Below are 19,079 nucleotides of genomic sequence, written 5' to 3' on the forward strand. Positions count from 1 at the left end.
GAGCATGGCATATAAAACAGATAAATGGAACAATGATTTATTCTGTTTTTTTTCCAGTTTCAATATTTTCACTTTTGACAGTGATTTGTGAAAGCCAAGCGATTAACATTTCTTTTTAATAAAAAAATTCTAGAGAGAATGCAGATTAAAAATAAGCAAAGGCTTTTTAAACTGAATGAAATGTCCTTTAAAGCGAGTGAATCATTTGTGGCAGGTAGCCTAATGATTGACAGGTATAAAATATCAGACGTTTGTGAGAGCTTTCAAATTTCATTCTATATTTAATGAGAAGAAAAATGATTAAGATATCCTCAGAATATTATTTCATAATAAAAATCATCAAATCAGGTAATTTTTCTAGTTATTCACAATACCAAATTCAGCCATATAAGGAAGCACAAAAAAAATTCAAGTGTTTTGGTGAATAAAGTGAAAATGCAAGGAAATACTGAAAGATGATGAGAATTTTAGAGTCAGAAAATATGGTTTTACATCAAGACCTTTTTCACAGATAATACATGCCTGTCACTACTCTGTTCACTTAATGACAGTCCATTAAATGGAGAAACTCCATGTAACTACTTTAATATTGCAAATTTCAGCATCAAAAATGTAACATCAAATCATAAAGCCTGCGTCTTAAAAAAAGACCATTGTTCCTAGTTAAGCCTGTCTTGCCCTGTTGTAACAGACAGAGAAGGGTTTTTGCAAATGTTACCTGAAGTTTCCGATTCCTCTTTTTCCATTCCAAGCTCATGCAGTCTTACCTTTGCTCCCAGAAGCAATGGCTTAGTTGAAAGAAGAGAATGCAGCATTGCCACCATGCAGGGACAGCAAAGGAAAGATGACAGCCTGTGCAATCAGCGAGGACAGAAGTGCTTGGTCACACAGGGATGCGTCCCTGCCAGTGCAGAGCAGGGTGATGCTCTCACTTCCATAGAATAAAATTCAGTTTAGATTATGGACTTACCCATGGCTGACTTCAAAACCAGAGTTGACGTGTCCTCTGAGTTATCGAATTTGAGGGCTGTGAGCAATAATAAATATCAAAACTCAAGCAGAAATGAATTTAGGCTATGATGGTTCATGAGTAAATTTCCTGAATGGAAGCACTGCAGCCTTTTTAGTCAGTGATGCCTGGTACTGAAGAATTTGCTTGGTGTTTTTCAAGAGAATTCGTGACTGCTTTAATATGCTTCATATCTAGGCAAGTAATGGCTTTTGTTTTACACCATGACAGTAACATTAACACCCAACAGAGAATTCTTCTCCCAAGTGAGGGAACCTATGAGTGGGCACTCAACTAACCACGAGTGATAAAATGCTTCATGGAGTAGTTCAAATTGTTTTCTCCCAAGCTGTAAATTAAATACACAGAGGAATCCTCCCCTCGGAGAACCGAGAGTTTTTGCATTATCTTTCCAGTACCTGTATGTTTCTAGAACCATCTCCTGGACAATCTCTTCAAGAGGAGCAAATGAAAAATAACAATCTAACAGCAGTGGCAGTTAAATGTTAAGAATAAAGACACAGGACCTAACAGCAGAATTCTATTTTTTGACTGTAATTGAATGAATAAGTATGCATTTGAAAGAGCTTCAGGCTTCGTGAGCTGTACATACATTTAGTAAGAATGATGCAAAGTCAGTACTAATCAACTTACTGAAAGTTTTATTCCAAGTCGGCTGAGTAATATCCACAAATTAAATCTAACTCAGATATTTGATTTAGAAGAATATTAAAAGAAATTCAGAAGCAAGTACCTGGGACCTATAATTAGTCTTTATCACTTGTAATTCAGATGGTTTTTATGTAGCAAAGGCCAGTCTTTGCTGTAATCTCTCTCAATGTCCTCCAAAGCGCTGTATAACACATTACAAGAGTCTTTGACATATCATGCATAGTTAACACTTGCAGTATCTCTCTCTCTCTCTTTGTGTGTCTCTTTCTTCATATTCTTCTGCTTCACCTCTTTCACCTTCTTCTTCCCCTTCTGCTCCTTCTCTACATGATTTCACATATATTTGGAATCTAAAAAATGAAATGGAAAGTAGAAAATAAAATAGTATTCACAAAGGGCTGGAAGAAAGGTATGGTGATATGTTGGTCAAAGGACACAGATTTTCAGCTAGTGAGAGTAAAGTTTATTATTTGTGTTATTACTAAAAAGTATCATCATGTGAAATAATAACACCTGTAAATTAACTCACTTTTCCAGTATATCATATATATATCTATTGCAATGAAGCATCGTAAATATATACAAATTTATGTCACTTTAAAAAAAATTTAAGACACATTCATATCAAGATAGTAAATTTCCCAGCAATCTCATGAAAAGCTAATATAGAGAAAAACAAAACACAAGTAGATAAGACTTTGTAATACACATGAGCCATAAAGAGTTAACATAAAGAATTTCTAAGGAATTTCAAGAAATTAATAATAATGTGAAAATATTGTGCATAAAAATTATTGCAAAAACATACATGTATGCATTACCAAGAATATTACAAACAAATTTTCATTAAGCTTATTAAAATAAACTCACATTCCGTAGTAGTTAAGGTTTGTAAATTGAAATCACAATGGACTCACCACCACTCTATTGCCCAAAAATGTCAAAATCTCACAATGCTAGGTGTTTATAACGATGAGGATGATGGATGCACTACTGGCAGCATTAGGGAGGGAATGTAATTATCTATAAAACTAAATATATGTACATCCTACTCAGCAGGAAAAAAAAGTTTCTTTCACTAAGAAAAAATAAATTCTTACAAAGAAGAGATCACGCTCCATATCACCATGAAAGCAATTTCATCTTCTTGTTGTGATGCTTCAAAATAGCTACTGACTTAAGGAAAAAATCTGAGTTTTTGTGAAACTGAGAAGCAGCACATTATTTGCGTAAAAGCTGATCATTTCAAGTTTATAAAATTTAAGTTAAATATAATTTTTAGGGAAAACACTCCTTATATAAGACACCAAACGTCTTTCTATTAGTACTCTCAAGGGACCAGTCTGCTGACCTATCATCTCCTTCATAATGTGCTTCTAGATTGCCTCAATGGTTTTCTTTCTAATGATTCATCACTGTAAAAATAGGCATGTGTGTTTGTATGTATTGAATCATGAATTTCCTAAGTTTATCCTTTGATCATCTCAGCTCTAACACTTTTCCCTTATTTGATTTTTGATATAAGGCAAATGGGCATGTCTCTATTGTGTGCTTAAGGCTAAGCTAGGAAACAGTGAAGAACAACCAAAATGAAAACTGGGGAAAAAATGCAAATCTTCACTCTCCATAACATTTTCTAACACTTCACCCCCTACACTGTCATGAAAAGCACAAAATTCTGTGGAAGTGGAGCTGGAATACAGCAAGACACTACCAGTAGGAGAGCAGGGAAACCCTGACACATGATCAGGATAAAAACCTAACAGATGGAGGCAACCTTCAGGACAGGTAAAGGGAATAGCTTTTCATATGCATATCTGAATAACAATAATAATAATAATAATAAGGAACAGAGAGAAAGTTAGGGAATGAGAACAGAAAGAACTAGAGAACACTATGTCTTTCTTGAGGAAAAGTCAGCAAAGGAAGAGGAATCAAGGCATTAAAAAAAAAGAACGGCATCAATTAGTAAGGGGGGCAAACAGCCACGTGGAGCTGAAGTTGGTGGCAATGGTGCGAGGTCTTAATAAGATTTAGAGCAGAATTTTGATTCAGTCTGACTTAGAAATTAGCACAGTTTGTATTTCTGAATCATTTCTCTCTTTTGTTTCAAATAAGTCTTGTGTTTTTTCTTTCAGATATCCATTGATATCTTCTACCACCAAGACACTAAAATTGGCAACACTTATCCAAAACCATTTTGAATAGTGATGGAAATTACAAGGAGCTCACAAACTATGTATAATGCTAAGAATTATAGACCTTGAGATGCTTTTCACCAGATCTAGATAAAATTAGCATACAAGAAAATAGAAAGTTTAAGCCAAAAATGCTCTTATAAGAATTTTTCAATTTTTCAAAATTAAACTGGTAGGCATAGAGCTTTCGGGAGGGAAGTCTTTCAGTATTATTGATATATGATGAATATTATGGTTTTTTCAACTTCAGTATTATTATCAGAGGGCATAATAAGAGGCTCAGAGAAAAAAATGTGTGTGTGTTTTAAGAGTTTATTTATTTTTATTGGAAAGGCAAATATGGAGAGAGGAGGAGAGAGACAGAGAGGAAGATCTTCTGTCCGATGTTTCACTCCCCAAGTGACCACAACAGCCGGAGCTGAGCTGATCCAAAGCCAGGATCCAGGAACTTCTTCCCGGTCTCCCACGCAGATGCGGAATCTCAAGGCCTTGGGCTGTCCTTGACTGCTTTCCCAGGCCACCAGCAGGGAGCTGGATGGGAATCGGGGCTGCCAAGATTAGAATGGATGCCCATATGGGAACCTGGTGCATTCAAGACGAGGACTTTTGCTGCTAGGCTCCTGCAGTGGGCCTGAAAAAATATGTTTGAATTTGCAGTTGTAATGTAATTGACTGAGTCATATCAGACCCCCATATCTCACTAGTTTAAAGGATAAATGATGTATTTAACAATCAGAACCTCAGGGTGTACGTATTAAGGAAAAGGATATTAAGAGGGATCCTTTATTATGCTGATAGACTCAGTGTGGGAGCCAGGGAAGGAGCAGAGAAAATGTGTTCATTTTCCACACTCTCAGACTCAGCCATATGGCCTGCTGTGGTTCACACGGTGAATCCAGACAATGTTTCAGATCAACTTCCAGCCTGATGGACTTCCCCGTTGCATCATGCGCTGATTGTTTTGTGTTTGTTTATACCTGGCCTTTTCCACATAATTCAGTTATTAATGAAAATCACTGTACAATGCATTTCTTGAGCTTGGTCCACACCTCTCTGTCTGGAATTAGGTGTCTGTATTTGACTCTCAGAGGGATCTCCTAAGTGTGTTGCATTGCTTACCTGCAAATTATTGAGTATTCTGATCCCTCCATACCCACAGCAACATTTACTAGTAAGCTCTTTTTTAAAAAAATTTGTAATCCCAGTACATATGAAGTGATAGTCCACACGCTCCTCAATTGAAATTCTCTAATAGATAGCGATTTTAAGCACTGTGTTAACGCATTTCTTTGTCGTTTGTATATTGTTTTCTGGAGGAATATTTGCTAAAACCAATGGCTTACTTTTTGAGTTTTACATTTGTGTGTTTGAGTTGTGTAGCCTCCTTATTGTGTGTGTGGTTCCTAAATATTTCCTTGTACCCTGTAGCCTGTTTTCATTTTCCTAATAGTATTCTTCATTATAAATGTTATGCTTTCCTGCTTCGGGCTGTGTATTGGCAGTAAAACATGCAGCTCTCTTTGTTCTGCGGAAATAATGCTTTTCTTCAGAGACACTAATGTTTGTTAAGGTCACGATTGTATTCACAAAACATAGACTTGTACTTCCAAAAAAAGGAAAATTGAAAAAAACAATAAAAAGTACAGGTTTTTAATTTTGATGTTCCGTTTATCTTATAATGGTTGTTATAGTCTGATCCTTTCCTGCCTGAGAAACCTCTGCCTAACCTAAGATTATTAAGATTCATTTTACTTTATCTAATTAGTTGATAATTGGCTTTCACATGTAGGACTTTGTCCCTTCCAGTTATTTTTGTGTACACTGTGAGGTAAAGATCTGCCTCCGGCTTGCACCTGTGGATATCCCATCATTCTCACATCATCTGGAAAAGGCTGTTCTGGTCTCTGTCCCAATTTGTCGTGAAACTATTATCAAAAAGGAATTGATCATGATTGTAAGAGTTTGTTTTTAGAGCCAATTCTGTCCCACTGATTCATATGTTGAATTTTATGTTAGTATCACATAAAAAATCACAGTGGGTACTCTGAGTGCGAAGTATTTAGTCTTTGTTTTTTCATTCTGTGTATATTATAGGAACGAAAGCAGTCTCTTACACAAACACAGAGAATTGCCAGTTAATGGACATTCCTACCATATTACCAGATTTATGTCTGTATTCAAACACCACCAACTATTGGAATTATGTTCTGTTTATGATTTTTGGAGAGTGGGACCCAGGACCAAATTCAGGATTATGCATTTAATGCGGTTATTATGTCTGTATAGTTTATTTTAACCTGGGCTGCATGACCACATTGAATTTTTATTGTACTTTTTTTTTTGTGGTTCCAGGGAGGTTTATGATGTAGAAAGGAATGCATAGTCCTTCCTGGTGGCCCCTTTCCTCCTTGTGGCCAGGATGCTGCTCAGCTCCTCTTGCTTCCTCTTGGCCTGGATATGTGTCCCAATTCTTTTCTTGATGAACCTGATGAACTTGGAGTAGCTCCATGGCACAGCACTCATACCAGGTGAAGTTGCACACCTGTTAAATGATGTCTTGTGAAAATTTGGTGTGGTTGGTTAGGGGCCTGTGGTGGTGGCTGTGCCTTGGCTTGCTCATGTTCTTGGTCACCTTGTGGCCCTTGCTGAGGCCTATAGCCACTGGGCAGTGCATGGTTTTGGCTTTACAATGGCTGCCCTATTATACTACTATTTTATTTAAAAACATTTATCTTATTTTTATTGGAAAGGCAGGTCAGATTTATGGAGTTGAGTCATAAATGACTTTTCCTGAAGCTGAACCCACTGTTTATAAAAATGTTCGTATCTTCTTGATACCTTTGGAAAGGATCTGGAATTGAAATGCTGCATCTTTCTGATTTCTTGCTAGAGACGGAGACAGAGAAGAAGGAGAAGATGAAGACTCAGAAGAAGGACAAGAATAAGAAGCTAAAGAAGAAGAAGAGAAGGAAGGGAGAGAGAAGTTTCCATCTATTATAACACTTTCCAAAGGTTCTTGATGGCCTGATATAAGAAACAAACTCATCCTGGTTTCTCATGTGAATGGAAAGGACCCAGTTATCTGAGCCAGCCTTGCTGCTTCCCAGTGCTCATTTTCAGGAATTTGAAGTTAGGAGTTGAAACTAGCAACCAAATCCCATTATTTTGACACAGGAGGGGAAATAACTCCTTGGTTAAATGTGCATTCCCAATAAAGGCTTTTTAAGAGAATTTACAAGAATGACAGTATCTTTAGAGTTGATAATTCTTTATTTCCCCAGGATCTTAACAAACCTATTCTCATTTCTTTACCTTTCCCATCAAGTCTTCCAAGAAAATCTTTATTTCTACCTCATAGCCTGCCAAATGTGGTCTGTTTTTGAGAATGCTGTTTGTTTTCATCCTCTCCCTGGCTCAGTGCTCTCATTTTTTCAGATATTTTTCATGCTTTTAATGCTAGTATGATTTATTTCTTCGTGGCTGATTCTGACTGTGGACCACCTCGCCTTCTTTCTGCTGTCTTCTCAAATCTCCACAGGATTTCTTCACTCTCCAGCTTGAACTGTATCCTGTAGTGAGATCTCTGTTGGCATTCTTTTTTTTTTTTAGATTTCTGGTTCATTTTAATTGATTAAAATAAAATTGAAAAAGAAATACAGGGAGATTCAAAATTCTGATGTGAAAATAAACTTCACATCATGGAAACCTTTGGCACACTCAATTGTCCTACTTCACTAACCACATAGCTGTAACTTTTGGAGAGAATATTCCTGACTCTCTATTTTTACCAAAACAAAATTTATACTAGGGAATTTTATGCTATCACCGAAATCAACAGAGGAAGAAAGCAACATTCAATTTCAAGCGTCTTCTATTTGCTAACATTATATTAGTTGCCTTTTACTAAAAACAGTAACTTATTTTTATTTGAAATGTAAGTCTAGAGAGAAATGGGGTCTTATATCCAAGTGTTCACTGAGCTGATCTGAAGCCAGATCTTTATCCAAGTCTCCCACATGAGTGCAAGGGTCCCAAGTACTAGGTCCAGCCTCCAAGCTTTTGCAGGCCACAAGCAGGGAGCTGAATGGGAAGTGGAGCAGCAGGGAAGAGAATCAACACTGATATGGGCTGCCATGCTGACACCTGCATGTGGAGCATAGCCTACTGAGCCACAGTGTTGGACTCCGTTATTGGGGTTTGATATTTATTTATGAGTTTAGAGGTAATATGAAGGTCACAAATTTCTTAGTACATTTGTGTTGCTGGATGTGTTAACTATGCATGATATTTTAAAGGCTGTTGTAATGTTGTATTATATAGCTCTTTGGAGGACATTTAGAGAGAGTTAACATTAAAGACTAACCCTTGCTATATAAAAACCATCTGAATTACAAATGATGAGCATTTCTGAATTTAATTAGAATTTAACTATGTGTCCCAGTTGTTTTCTTCTGTATTTCTTTTTACATACTTTTAAATTAAATATCGGAAATTTGATCCACAGATATTATCCAAATGACTTATAATGAACATCCATTAAGTTGATTTGTACTGACTTTGCATCATTCTCACTAAATGTGCTTACAGTGCACAAAGCCTGAAACTCTTTCAAATACATACTTGTTCATTCAAAACACGTAGTTCTGCTGTTAGAACCTATGTCTTTATTCTTAAACATTTAACTACCACTGCTGTTAGATTCTTATTTTTCATTTGCTCCTCCTTAAGAGATGTCTGGACAAAGCTCTGGCAATGTAGATGGTACTGGAGGATAATGCAGAAACTCCTCATTCTCTGGAGGGAGGATCCCTCTGTATATTTAATTTACAGCTTTGGGAGTAGACAATTTGAACTACTCCATGAAGCATTTTATCATTTGTGGTTGGTTGAGTGCCCACTCATAGGTTTCCTCATTTGGGAGAAGAATTCTCTGTTGAGTATGAATGCTACTGTCATGATGTGAAACAAAAGCCATTACTTGGCTAAATATGAAGCATATTAAAGCAGTCACAAATTCTCTTGAAAAACACCAAACAAATTCTTCAGTACCAGGCATCACTGACTAAAAAGGCTGCAGTGCTTCCATTCAGGAAATTTACTCATGAACCATCATAGCCTAAATTCATTTCTGCTTGAGTTTTGATATTTATCATCACTCACAGCTCTCAAATTCGATAACTCAGAGGACACGTCAACTCTGGTTTTGAAGTCAGCCATGGGTAAGTCCATAATCTAAACTGAATTTTATTCTATGGAAGTGAGAGCATCACCCTGCTCTGCACTGGCAGGGACGCATCCACAGGCTGTCATCTTTCCTTTGCTGTCCCTGCATGGTGGCAATGCTGCATTCTCTTCTTTCAACTAAGCCATTGCTTCTGGGAGCAAAGGTAAGCATAAATAAATATAATAAGAAATATGACAGCTCTCACAAAGTCTGACATTTTCTCCCTATGAAAAGATTCATCCTCCTGTCACAAACTATTCACTCATTTTAAATTTTCCACTCACTTTACATCGCCTTTGCTTATCTTTAATCTGCATTTTCTCAAAGATGTTTTTATGGAAAAGAAATGCAAGGGATGACATTGCTGACATTGGTAGCAAACAGGATATCATTATTTTAATAAAAGTAATCCAGACACAATAAAACTTGTATAGCATGCTTTCTGTCACCTTGGAGGTTTACAGAAAGTAGTTGAACTGAGTATAATAATAAAGATATTAGAGGTTAAAATGATAGTGGCAGGGCAATAGAGGAAATTGGGTAAACAGTGTTAAATGAAGTGATACGTTTTATTACCACAGCTCAGTGGGTTCGTGAAGTTCATCATAATGTCAAAAAAAAAAAAAGAAAAAAAGAAAGGAAAAGCTGGTAGGTCTCTGACATGAAGAACAAGGGATGGGTAGAAGAGCTGTCGAGAGATTTGATTGGATTATGTTGTGGGTTTTTCTTGGAGTATTGTAACATACACTGTAAAATGAACAAGTATTATGTTAATAAAAATCTTGAAATAAATTTAAGAACACGTACCTTGCCTGTAGGAGAGGAGGCTGAATGCATGGAATTTAAAATTAACCTGTTTCAGTGAAAATAATTCAGAAACTCATCATCTGGAAAGAGCAGAATTTCTAAGAAGGAAGATAAGGGTAGGACATGATTTGCCCAAGTTCAGTAGTGTTTCCAGAATGTTTGTATAGAATCTTTCTATAATATGATGAATTTGTATCAATAGACATTCAAATCTGAATTTTGAATAATCACAATTATCCATAGAGAGCTGTAACCAATGTTAAGAAAGTATGAAATGTCGAGTAAATGTCTATACAGTGTTTATCTAATATGATTGATATTATTTTTTCTCCCTTCCACAACTTAGTTCACAATTACTTTATTGAATCCAAAGATTAATATAAAAGAAGCATGTGTGATATTTGTCATATTGTGTCTGGCTTATTTCACCTAATATAATGATATCAAGGCCATCTTTGGCTAGAAATCCTGACATTCACAGCCTGCAGACTTATCAATGTCTGTAGATCCTTGCACAGACCTAGTCAGCCTCTGCTACCTCCCAGCCAGAAGAGTGGAGTCTCACCGTGTTAGTGGGAACAAGCATTTGTGAAAATGAGTATGGTTCTAAGGAAGGGGCTCCAGCGATTTTTCAGCATGGGACTCTGTGAGCTCAGGACTGGAAGCATCGCTGAGTAGGCCCTCGCAGAATTGACATGGATTTGTGCTCCTCTCCCACTCACTGCTGTTCACTCTGTTGGCAGGCTTTGGTCCCTGACTCCATCCCCAGCTGAAGAATCCATGGGAAACAGGAACAATGTGACTGAGTTTATCCTCCTGGGGCTCACTCAGAGCCCAGAGGGTCAGAAAGTTCTCTTTGTTGTGTTCCTACTCATCTACCTTGTGACAATAATGGGCAATCTGCTCATTCTGGTGACAATCATGGCCAGCCAGTCGCTGGGATCCCCCATGTACTTTTTCCTGGCCTTTTTATCCTTTCTTGATGCCGTCTACTCTACTACCATGGCTCCCAAAATGATTGTGGACATGCTCTATGAGAAAAAGACTATCTCCTTTCAGGCATGTCTGACTCAAGTGTTTCTTGAGCATTTGTTCGCGGCTGCTGAAATCATTCTTTTGGTGGCCATGGCCTATGACAGATATGTGGCCATCTGCAAACCTCTTCACTATTTGACCATCATGAACCGACGTGTGTGTGTTCTCATGCTCTTGGTGGCCTGGATTGGAGGTTTTCTCCACTCATTGGTTCAACTTCTCTTCATTTATCAGCTTCCTTTCTGTGGCCCCAATGTCATTGACAACTTCATCTGTGATATGTATCCCTTGTTGAAACTTGCCTGTGCTGATACCTACCTCATTGGACTCGCTATGATTGCTAATGGAGGGGCGATTTGCACTGTCACCTTCTTCATTCTCCTTATTTCCTATGGGGTCATACTGCACTCTCTTAAGAGTCACGGATTGGAAGGCAGGCGCAAAGCTCTTTACACCTGCACATCCCACATCATGGTAGTTGTTCTATTCTTCGTTCCCTGTATCTTCCTGTATGCCAGGCCCACGTCCAACTTCTCCATCGACAAATCTGTAACTGTGGTTTTAGCGCTCATAACTCCCATGTTGAATCCTCTCATCTATACTCTGAGGAATGCAGAAATGAAAAATGCCATGAGGAAACTTTGGAGCAAAAAGTGACTGCAGTTGGAGTGGGGCTCTATTGCAGAAACGGAACATGACATGCAGTCTTTGCTAGAAATAAGGATGCCTCACTATCAGCAATTATGGCTTTATTGTTGTTTGCTTTGGTTATGTATCCTAATATCCTGAAACAGCTACATAAAGTCATAGTTATCTAAATGGGACAGGTTGTATCTTTTAGGAGCCTTGAGAACTGAGAGTGATTAATACTGTATATATTATAATTTAATATATTAAATTAATTGGTATTAAAGCATTGTTTTTTAGTTCTTTCTAAATTTCTTTCTTTAAAGAATTTTAATTGATCTTGTTTGACTATTCTTATATATGTTAATGTTCTACAAAGTAATATTTTTAAACTAATACGAATTTAAGAATGAATTATGATATTCATATCCTTAGTACAATTGCTTACTTTTTCCAAAAAGCTTTATGTTATTTATGTGAAATACAGAGAGAATGGATTTTGTATCCACGGATTCATTTTGCAAATGCCCATAACAGCCAGGTGCTGGAACTCCATGTTGGTCTCCCATGTGAGTTGCAGGGACCAACATACTTGAGGCCATTTTCCAGTGCTTTTTCAGGTTCATCATTTTGGAACTGTAGTGGAGGGGAGTGGAGCAGTGAGGACACCAACCATGCTTGAATATGGGATGCCAGTGTTGCAGGTGTTGGCTTAGCCTGTTGTGCTACAATAGTGGCTCCCATTGTCTTTGTGTGTGTGGTTGGTTGGCAAGAATGTAAAATCACTGCCTGTTTTGGGCCCGGCATGATGGCGCAGTGGTTAAGGTCCTAGCCTTGCAAGCCCGGGATCCCATATGGGCGCCGGTTCTATCACGGCTGCCCCGCTTCCCTTCCAGCTCCCTGCCTGTGGCCTGGGAAAGTAGTTGAGGATGGCCCAGAGCCTTGGGACCCTGCACCCACGTGGGATACTCAGAAGAGGCTCCTGGCTTTGGATTGGCTCAGCTCCAGACTTTTCAGCCTCCTGGTGAGTGAATCATCGGACAGAAGATCTTCCTCTCTGTCTCTCCTCTCTGTATAGACACCTTTCCAATAAAAATAAAGTAAATCTTTAAAAAAAATCACTGCCTGTTTTGAGTCATGTTCTCATGATTTGTCCTGTTTTGATCATATACAATAATTTAAAGTTTAAGATATATTCATAACTGTGGATTATTTTATTAAAAATGGATCTTTTAAAATGCTATATGTTTGTGTTTGATTATCATTTAATATGTAGACAATTTTGCATAATTTGAGCATTTTTTGTTTGTTATTGCACACTTCCAGGTAAGCTTTCCTGTTGCAATATTTGGAATTTGCATATAACCCACTCATATTACAGGAGAGCTTCACACAAGCCTATGTTATAAAGATCCCCGGGAATTTATAATATTGGATTTCACTTAGGGTTTTTGGCTTGATCAAAATTCATTTGGTTATTCAAAGTGTGTTGAATAGAAATAATCCAGTTATGATTTCAGCCATTCTTTGAAGAATGAAACAAGCACTGCTTTACATCTTTGAATGAGAAAGAGGTGTAATACCAAGATCCAGAGGAAATTTCATTCCTCCTTGGAATGGGCAAACTCAAAGCTGGGGACAGGCAGGAACTCAGTGGGAATTAGGAATTCCCTGCCCCAGCTAAGCTGCACAGATGGGGAGCTGGGCTCCAACAGAAAGACCTCTATGTGTGCTCAATCATGTCAAGTTGGCTTTCTGTCTAGTGTGTAACGTTGTTTTCTATATTAACTTTTTAAAATATTCATTGGGATTGAGACAGAGGGAAAGACTGACAGACAAGTACACAGAGGGACACAAAGTGAGCTGCCATCGGCTGCTTCATTCCCCAAATGTCCCAAGTGACTGAAACAGACAGAATAAACCTAGGATAAAGCCAGGATCCTGGAACTGCAGGATGCTCACATGAGTGGCATGGATCTGTCTTCCACTGCATTCCCTGGCACATTAGCAGGGAAACCAGATAGGAAGCAGAGAAACGCAGACTCCCAAGAGGGCTCCTGTGGGATGTCTGCACCATAGGTGGCAGCTTAACCTGCTATGATGCCAGACTCCATGATTAACTTCTCAGTTCATTTGGGCTTAGACTTTTTAGAAATAATGTGAGGTGGAAGTACATGCTGCTTTCTCATGTAAAAGTAACAACACGTCCCTAGTTCATTTATTATAGAGCCACTGAACCCCCTCACTGCAAGAAAGCACATTCATGATTTAATTAAAAGTTTGTTCATCTATTATTCTACTTTCAATCTTTCTCTTTTGTTTCATTAGCCTTATAGTCTAAACCATTCAAAGTTCATTTGGTATCGGGAAACAAGTCATCTTAACAATTAGTGCTCTGAAAAAAATGTGTGTGTCAATGGCTCAATTGAATATTCCTCTACCTCCAAGTGCCAGGATTCCATATGGAGGTTGGTTTGGGGCCTGTTTCACTGCTTTTCCAGGCCATAAACAATGACCTATGTTGGGAGTGGAGGAGCTGAGACTTGAGTAATGCACAGATGAGATGCTGCTATTGCTGAAGGCAAAGACCTAGCCTGTTATGCCGCTATCCTGGCCTGTTTATTTTATTTTATTTTTTTATTTGAAAGAATTACAGAGAGAAAAATAGACACATAGAAAGAAATATTCCATTTGTTGGCTCACTCCCTAAAATCTCTCATGGCCAGAGATGAATCATCTAAAGTGAGAACCAGCAGTTTCTTTTGGTTCTTCCACCTGGGTACAGGAGCCTAAGGCCTTGGCCTGTCCTACCCTATTCACTCTACATTGGATAATAGTAAACCAAAAGTAGTAATTTGCATTATAAATACAATATTGATTAACAAATAGAAAATTAATTTCTGATGAATTTTTGAAGATTTATTTTATTTTTTGAAACACAGAATTATAGAGATTGAAGAGCCAAAGGTCTTCCATCCATTGCTCTACTTCCTTTGGTGGCAAAACCCAGAACTCAGTCAATCTGAAGCTGGGAGCCAGGAGCTTATTCAGGGCTCCCTCCTGGGTGCAGGAGCCCAAGGACTAGTGCAATCCTGTGCTGCTTTCCCAGGCCATTAGCAGGGACTGGAGTGGAAGTGGAGAAGCTAGGAGTAGAACCAGGACTCACAAGGTACACTGGTATCAGAGGCAGAAGATTCAATCCCTAAGCCACCATGCCAACACCTCATTTTCTCTATTAGTTGATTGGGCAGAAGCCTTAAGGGAACAATACTCCAAATTAAATGAAGTTTTCAGAAATTGAAAAAGAAAACAAATAAACAAACAAAAACAATAAAAAAAACCCAGAATTTTGGATATAGAAGCTCTCATGCACAACTTGCCCATTTATTTCCTAATTATTATAGCTCTGAATATCCAAGGGAGGTATGATCCCTTCATCAACATTAAGGGATACGTTGGTGAACAGAATATTAGTGCAATTGAAAACTATGTCAGTGCTATTGTTTCATAAGCTAGGAACAAATGTGTGATGTTTTCCACTGAAATACCTGCATAGTTGATAGCATTTAGGGCAAACAAAATTAAGAGTTTAAGCATGGAAGATAAGATAACCTTGTCACCATGATACTGACAGACTTGAATAAGAATCAAACCCAAAAAAGCTTTTGTTGTTAACAATTTGTCATGGGCGGGCCCAGCGCGGTGGCGCAAGTGGTTAAGGTCCTCACCTTGCATGCCTCCGCTTCCCGTCCAGCTCCCTGCCTGTGGCCCGGGAAAGCAGTTGAGGACAGCCCAAAGCTTTGGGACCCTGCACCCGTGTGGGAGACCCAGAAGAGGCTCCTGGCTTCGGATCGGCATAGCATGGGCCGTTGCGCTCACTTGGGGAGTGAATCATGGACGGAAGATCTTCCTCTCTGTCTCTCCTCTCTGTATATCTGCCTTTCCAATAAAAATAAAATAAATCTTTAAAAAAAAAACAATTTGTCATGGGATCTAGGATGTTCTTCTATGTCCAGGCAATGCTGTTACCTGTTATGAACTGAACTGCACTCTCCTCAGTTCATATATTCAAACTTTAATTCCAATAGAATTATTGAAGAAGGTCTTTAAGGAGGAATTTAAGCTTGCGTAGATTCAGAAAGGGAAGTCCATACTTGGTTAGGATGCTTTCTTTAAGGGGGACATCCACTGCCCACCTATGCATGCTGAAAGGCCACACTCGTGTTAACACTGCAAGGCCAGGTTTTTGAGCACACTGAAAGGCAACACTCCTGTGTACACTGAAGAACCATGATCCTGCACACACTGCAAATGTGACTTTCAAATAAGAACAAACAAAAAAATGTTTTAAAAAAACAGAGATGCCAAAATATTTCTAGAATTTAAAAGGGATTATCTGTGATCTGAAGCTCATAACCAGGTGAAAAAGTTTGCAGGAATCAAAAAGAGACTTGAAGAATTGGTGAACAAGTTCATCACATACTGATGTGTGTTTGAGAGCCTCCTCAAACACACAAGAGGAACACAAGTTTTTTGCCAGAAGCATAGAGGAACTCACGGGGCACCCAGTCTCTAAGGTCATCATGGTCTGAATCATTTCACAGTAATATTTGCAGCTAGCTGTTCTTTCCAAAGAAACATTGTATAGCACAACCAATGTAACACACACATATATATATATATATATATATATATATATGTAAAACACATAGCCAGAATCATACTAAATTGGGAACAACTGGAAGATTTTCCACTAAGATCTGAAACTACATAAGGATGTCCATTTGGATCAGTGCTATTCACTATAATTTTGGAAGTCCTTGCTAGAACTATTAGTCAAGAATAAGAAATTAAGGGAATTCTAATTGAAACTGAAGAATCAAAATTATTCCTGTCTACAAGGACATCATTCTCAATAGAAGACAGAAAGAGTCAATCAAGAGACTACTGGGGGCACGGCGCAATGGTGTAGTGGTTAAGGTCCTCGCCTTGCAAGCCCGGGATCCCATATGGGCGCCGATTCTAATCCTGTAGCCCCACTTCCCATCCAGCTTCCTGACTGTGGCCTGGGAAGGCAGTAGAGGACGGCCCAAAGCTTTGGGACACTGCAAACACGTGGGGGCCTGGAAGAGGCTCCTGGCTTTGGATTAGCTCAGCTCCGGCTGTTGCAGCCGCTTGGAGAGTGTGTTATTGGACGGAGGATCTTCCTTTCTGTCTCTCCTCTCTGTATATCTGCCTTTCCAAAGAATTAAAATAAATCTTAAAAAGAGAGAGAGAGAGAGAGAGAGAGACTACTGGAACTCCTTAGAGACTTCAGCAAGGTTTCAAGAACATAAATTGATGGCACTCGTAGGCACAAACAATTCCATAGCTGAGAAAGAAATTATAAGTTCAGTCTCCTATAAAGACTTAAGAGGAATCTCAAATATGTTGGAATTAACAATGTGGAAACTGCCTACAATGAAAATTACAAAACATAAAAAAGAAAAAAGGTCACTAAAAGTTGTAGACATCTCCCATGTTCCTGGATTGGCAGAATCAATAACATTAAATTGTCCATATATTGAAAGTAATATACAGATTCAAAGCAATTCCAATCAAAATCCCAAGAGCATTCTTCTCAAAGATAAAACAGAAGACACAAAAGTTCACCTGGAAACTAAAGACCATGAATAGCCAAAGCTATCCTGAAGAAAGAAAATCAAGCTGGAGGAATCCAAATTCCAGACCTCAAGACATAGTACAGAGCAGTGCTCATCAAAGCAGTCTGGTACTGGTATAGAAACAGAGAATAGCAATGGAACACATGAGAAATTCCCAAAGGAATCCTACACAAATACAGCCAATCATTCTTAGAGAAGAGAATTGAAAATATTCTGGGGAAAATTCTGGTCTCTTCAACAAAAGCTGTTAGACACTGGGATAGCAGCTTGCAGAAGTAAGAAGCTAGAACCTCACCTGTCACCTTACAGAAAAATCTGCTGTAAATGGATCAAGGACCTAAGTCTGCACCCAGAAAACATCAAACTATCGAAAGAAAACAGGTAGCACTGTCCAAGATGTAGGAATGTGGAAAAACGTCTTGGAAAGGATACCAAAAGTACAGGCAGTGGAAGCCAAAATAGACAAATGGGACTACATGAGAGGGAGAAGATTCTGTACAGCAACGGAGATGATCAACATAATGAAGAAGCAATAATAAAATGAGAGAATATCTTTACACACCACACAACCAATAGGGGACTCATATCCAGGATTTACAAAGAGCTCTGAAATTCAATGGCAGCTACACAACCATGTGAATAAATGGGAAAACTAAATGAACAGACATTTTTTTCAAAAGAGCAAATCGAAATGGCAAAAAGACATAAAAAGTGCTCTGGATAATATAAATGAGAACCATCCTGAAGGGAGACAAATGTGAACCCCCATAGCAAAATGGCTTAAAACTTCTACTGCTTATGGGCACTTATATTTAGGGAAAGAAAACAGTTTATAAATGTAAGAGAAAGTTTCTTGTAAAGGCCCTCTGTTTGTAGAAAGACTGAGTTGCCCTGATCGTTTCACTGGCCTTCAACAAAAGAACAAAAAACAATTGAATTAGTACTAGGTGAAGGTGGTCGTAATCAATGCATGAATGATTATAAGAGTTAGTAAAGAATATATGATATAAGCCCCTAAAATTTCTCTCATTCAAAGGCTTTCCTTTTAATCTTGTATTCTTGATATTTTAGGTAATATTAGTTTAGGTTTACTGAAAATTGATTTTGGATATAAGTAAAGCACCTGTCACTATGTGTCCATTTGTGCTGCCAACCGTGAGTTCCTGGCTTCAGCTTGGTGACTGCAGGTCTGAATTGGTAATGGTTTGTTCAAAATATTTTCTTTGAAATAAAAATAATAATGTTTTTAGGATTGTTTTTGCAATCATTCTCTAATAACGAAGTAAAAGTGAAACAGTTGGGTGTTGTGCAAATCTTGTGATGATTGGTGTATAAATAAAGAAGGCAGCTTTTTGACTTGTCCACTATCAGCCTCATGCCATAGTGGTCCATGCCTTGTCTTTTCGTCTTCTCGCTGTTACATGCATCGCTCTCAAGTCAGCTGGAGCTTGTCTCAAGCAACTCTCACTGCTAACTCACTAGTTATGGATCCTGATTGAGTGAAACAAGCTTATTCTAAGACTTAGATTTTTCTGCTTAAGGAAGAGATACTCATTCTTTAGATTTATTTTCATAGTCAGTTTGAAAGTGGTTTACTATAATGCATGTTCAATTTATATTTTATTTTTGTAGTGAATTTTGTTTAAGTTAGAAACATGGTTGCACAGGCATAGTAATGTACACACTGAATTAGTGGAATAAGTAAATTAGAAATTCTGAGTCTCCTGAGAGTATAAATGGGAAATTCTCACGGGATTAAGAGGAATTATCTTACAACAAAATCCCACGTGTTATTTTTTCCCTTATGAGGCAGTTTTTTTCCCTCAATTAATTATAATATGAAA

The 19,079-nt window shown here is 38.1% G+C and overlaps 1 protein-coding gene and 1 pseudogene across 1 annotated transcript; one reads left to right on the plus strand and one right to left on the minus strand.

Moving 5' to 3' along the window:
• Positions 1–1,079: 1,079 nt before the first annotated feature.
• Positions 1,080–11,602, plus strand: LOC121172337 (olfactory receptor 4A15-like). The gene is made up of 2 exons (XM_041004197.1): positions 1,080–1,090; positions 10,702–11,602. Exons 1-2 carry the CDS (start codon positions 1,080–1,082, stop codon positions 11,600–11,602), a joined length of 912 nt encoding a protein of 303 aa, XP_040860131.1.
• On the minus strand, positions 6,238–6,553 carry LOC121172210 (annotated as a pseudogene).
• Positions 11,603–19,079: the final 7,477 nt, after the last annotated feature.

The sequence above is a fragment of the Ochotona curzoniae genome, unplaced genomic scaffold (assembly GCF_017591425.1).
Source record: "Ochotona curzoniae isolate NIBS_2020 unplaced genomic scaffold, NIBS_Ocur_1.0 scaffold_3171, whole genome shotgun sequence".
Lineage (NCBI taxonomy): Eukaryota > Metazoa > Chordata > Mammalia > Lagomorpha > Ochotonidae > Ochotona > Ochotona curzoniae.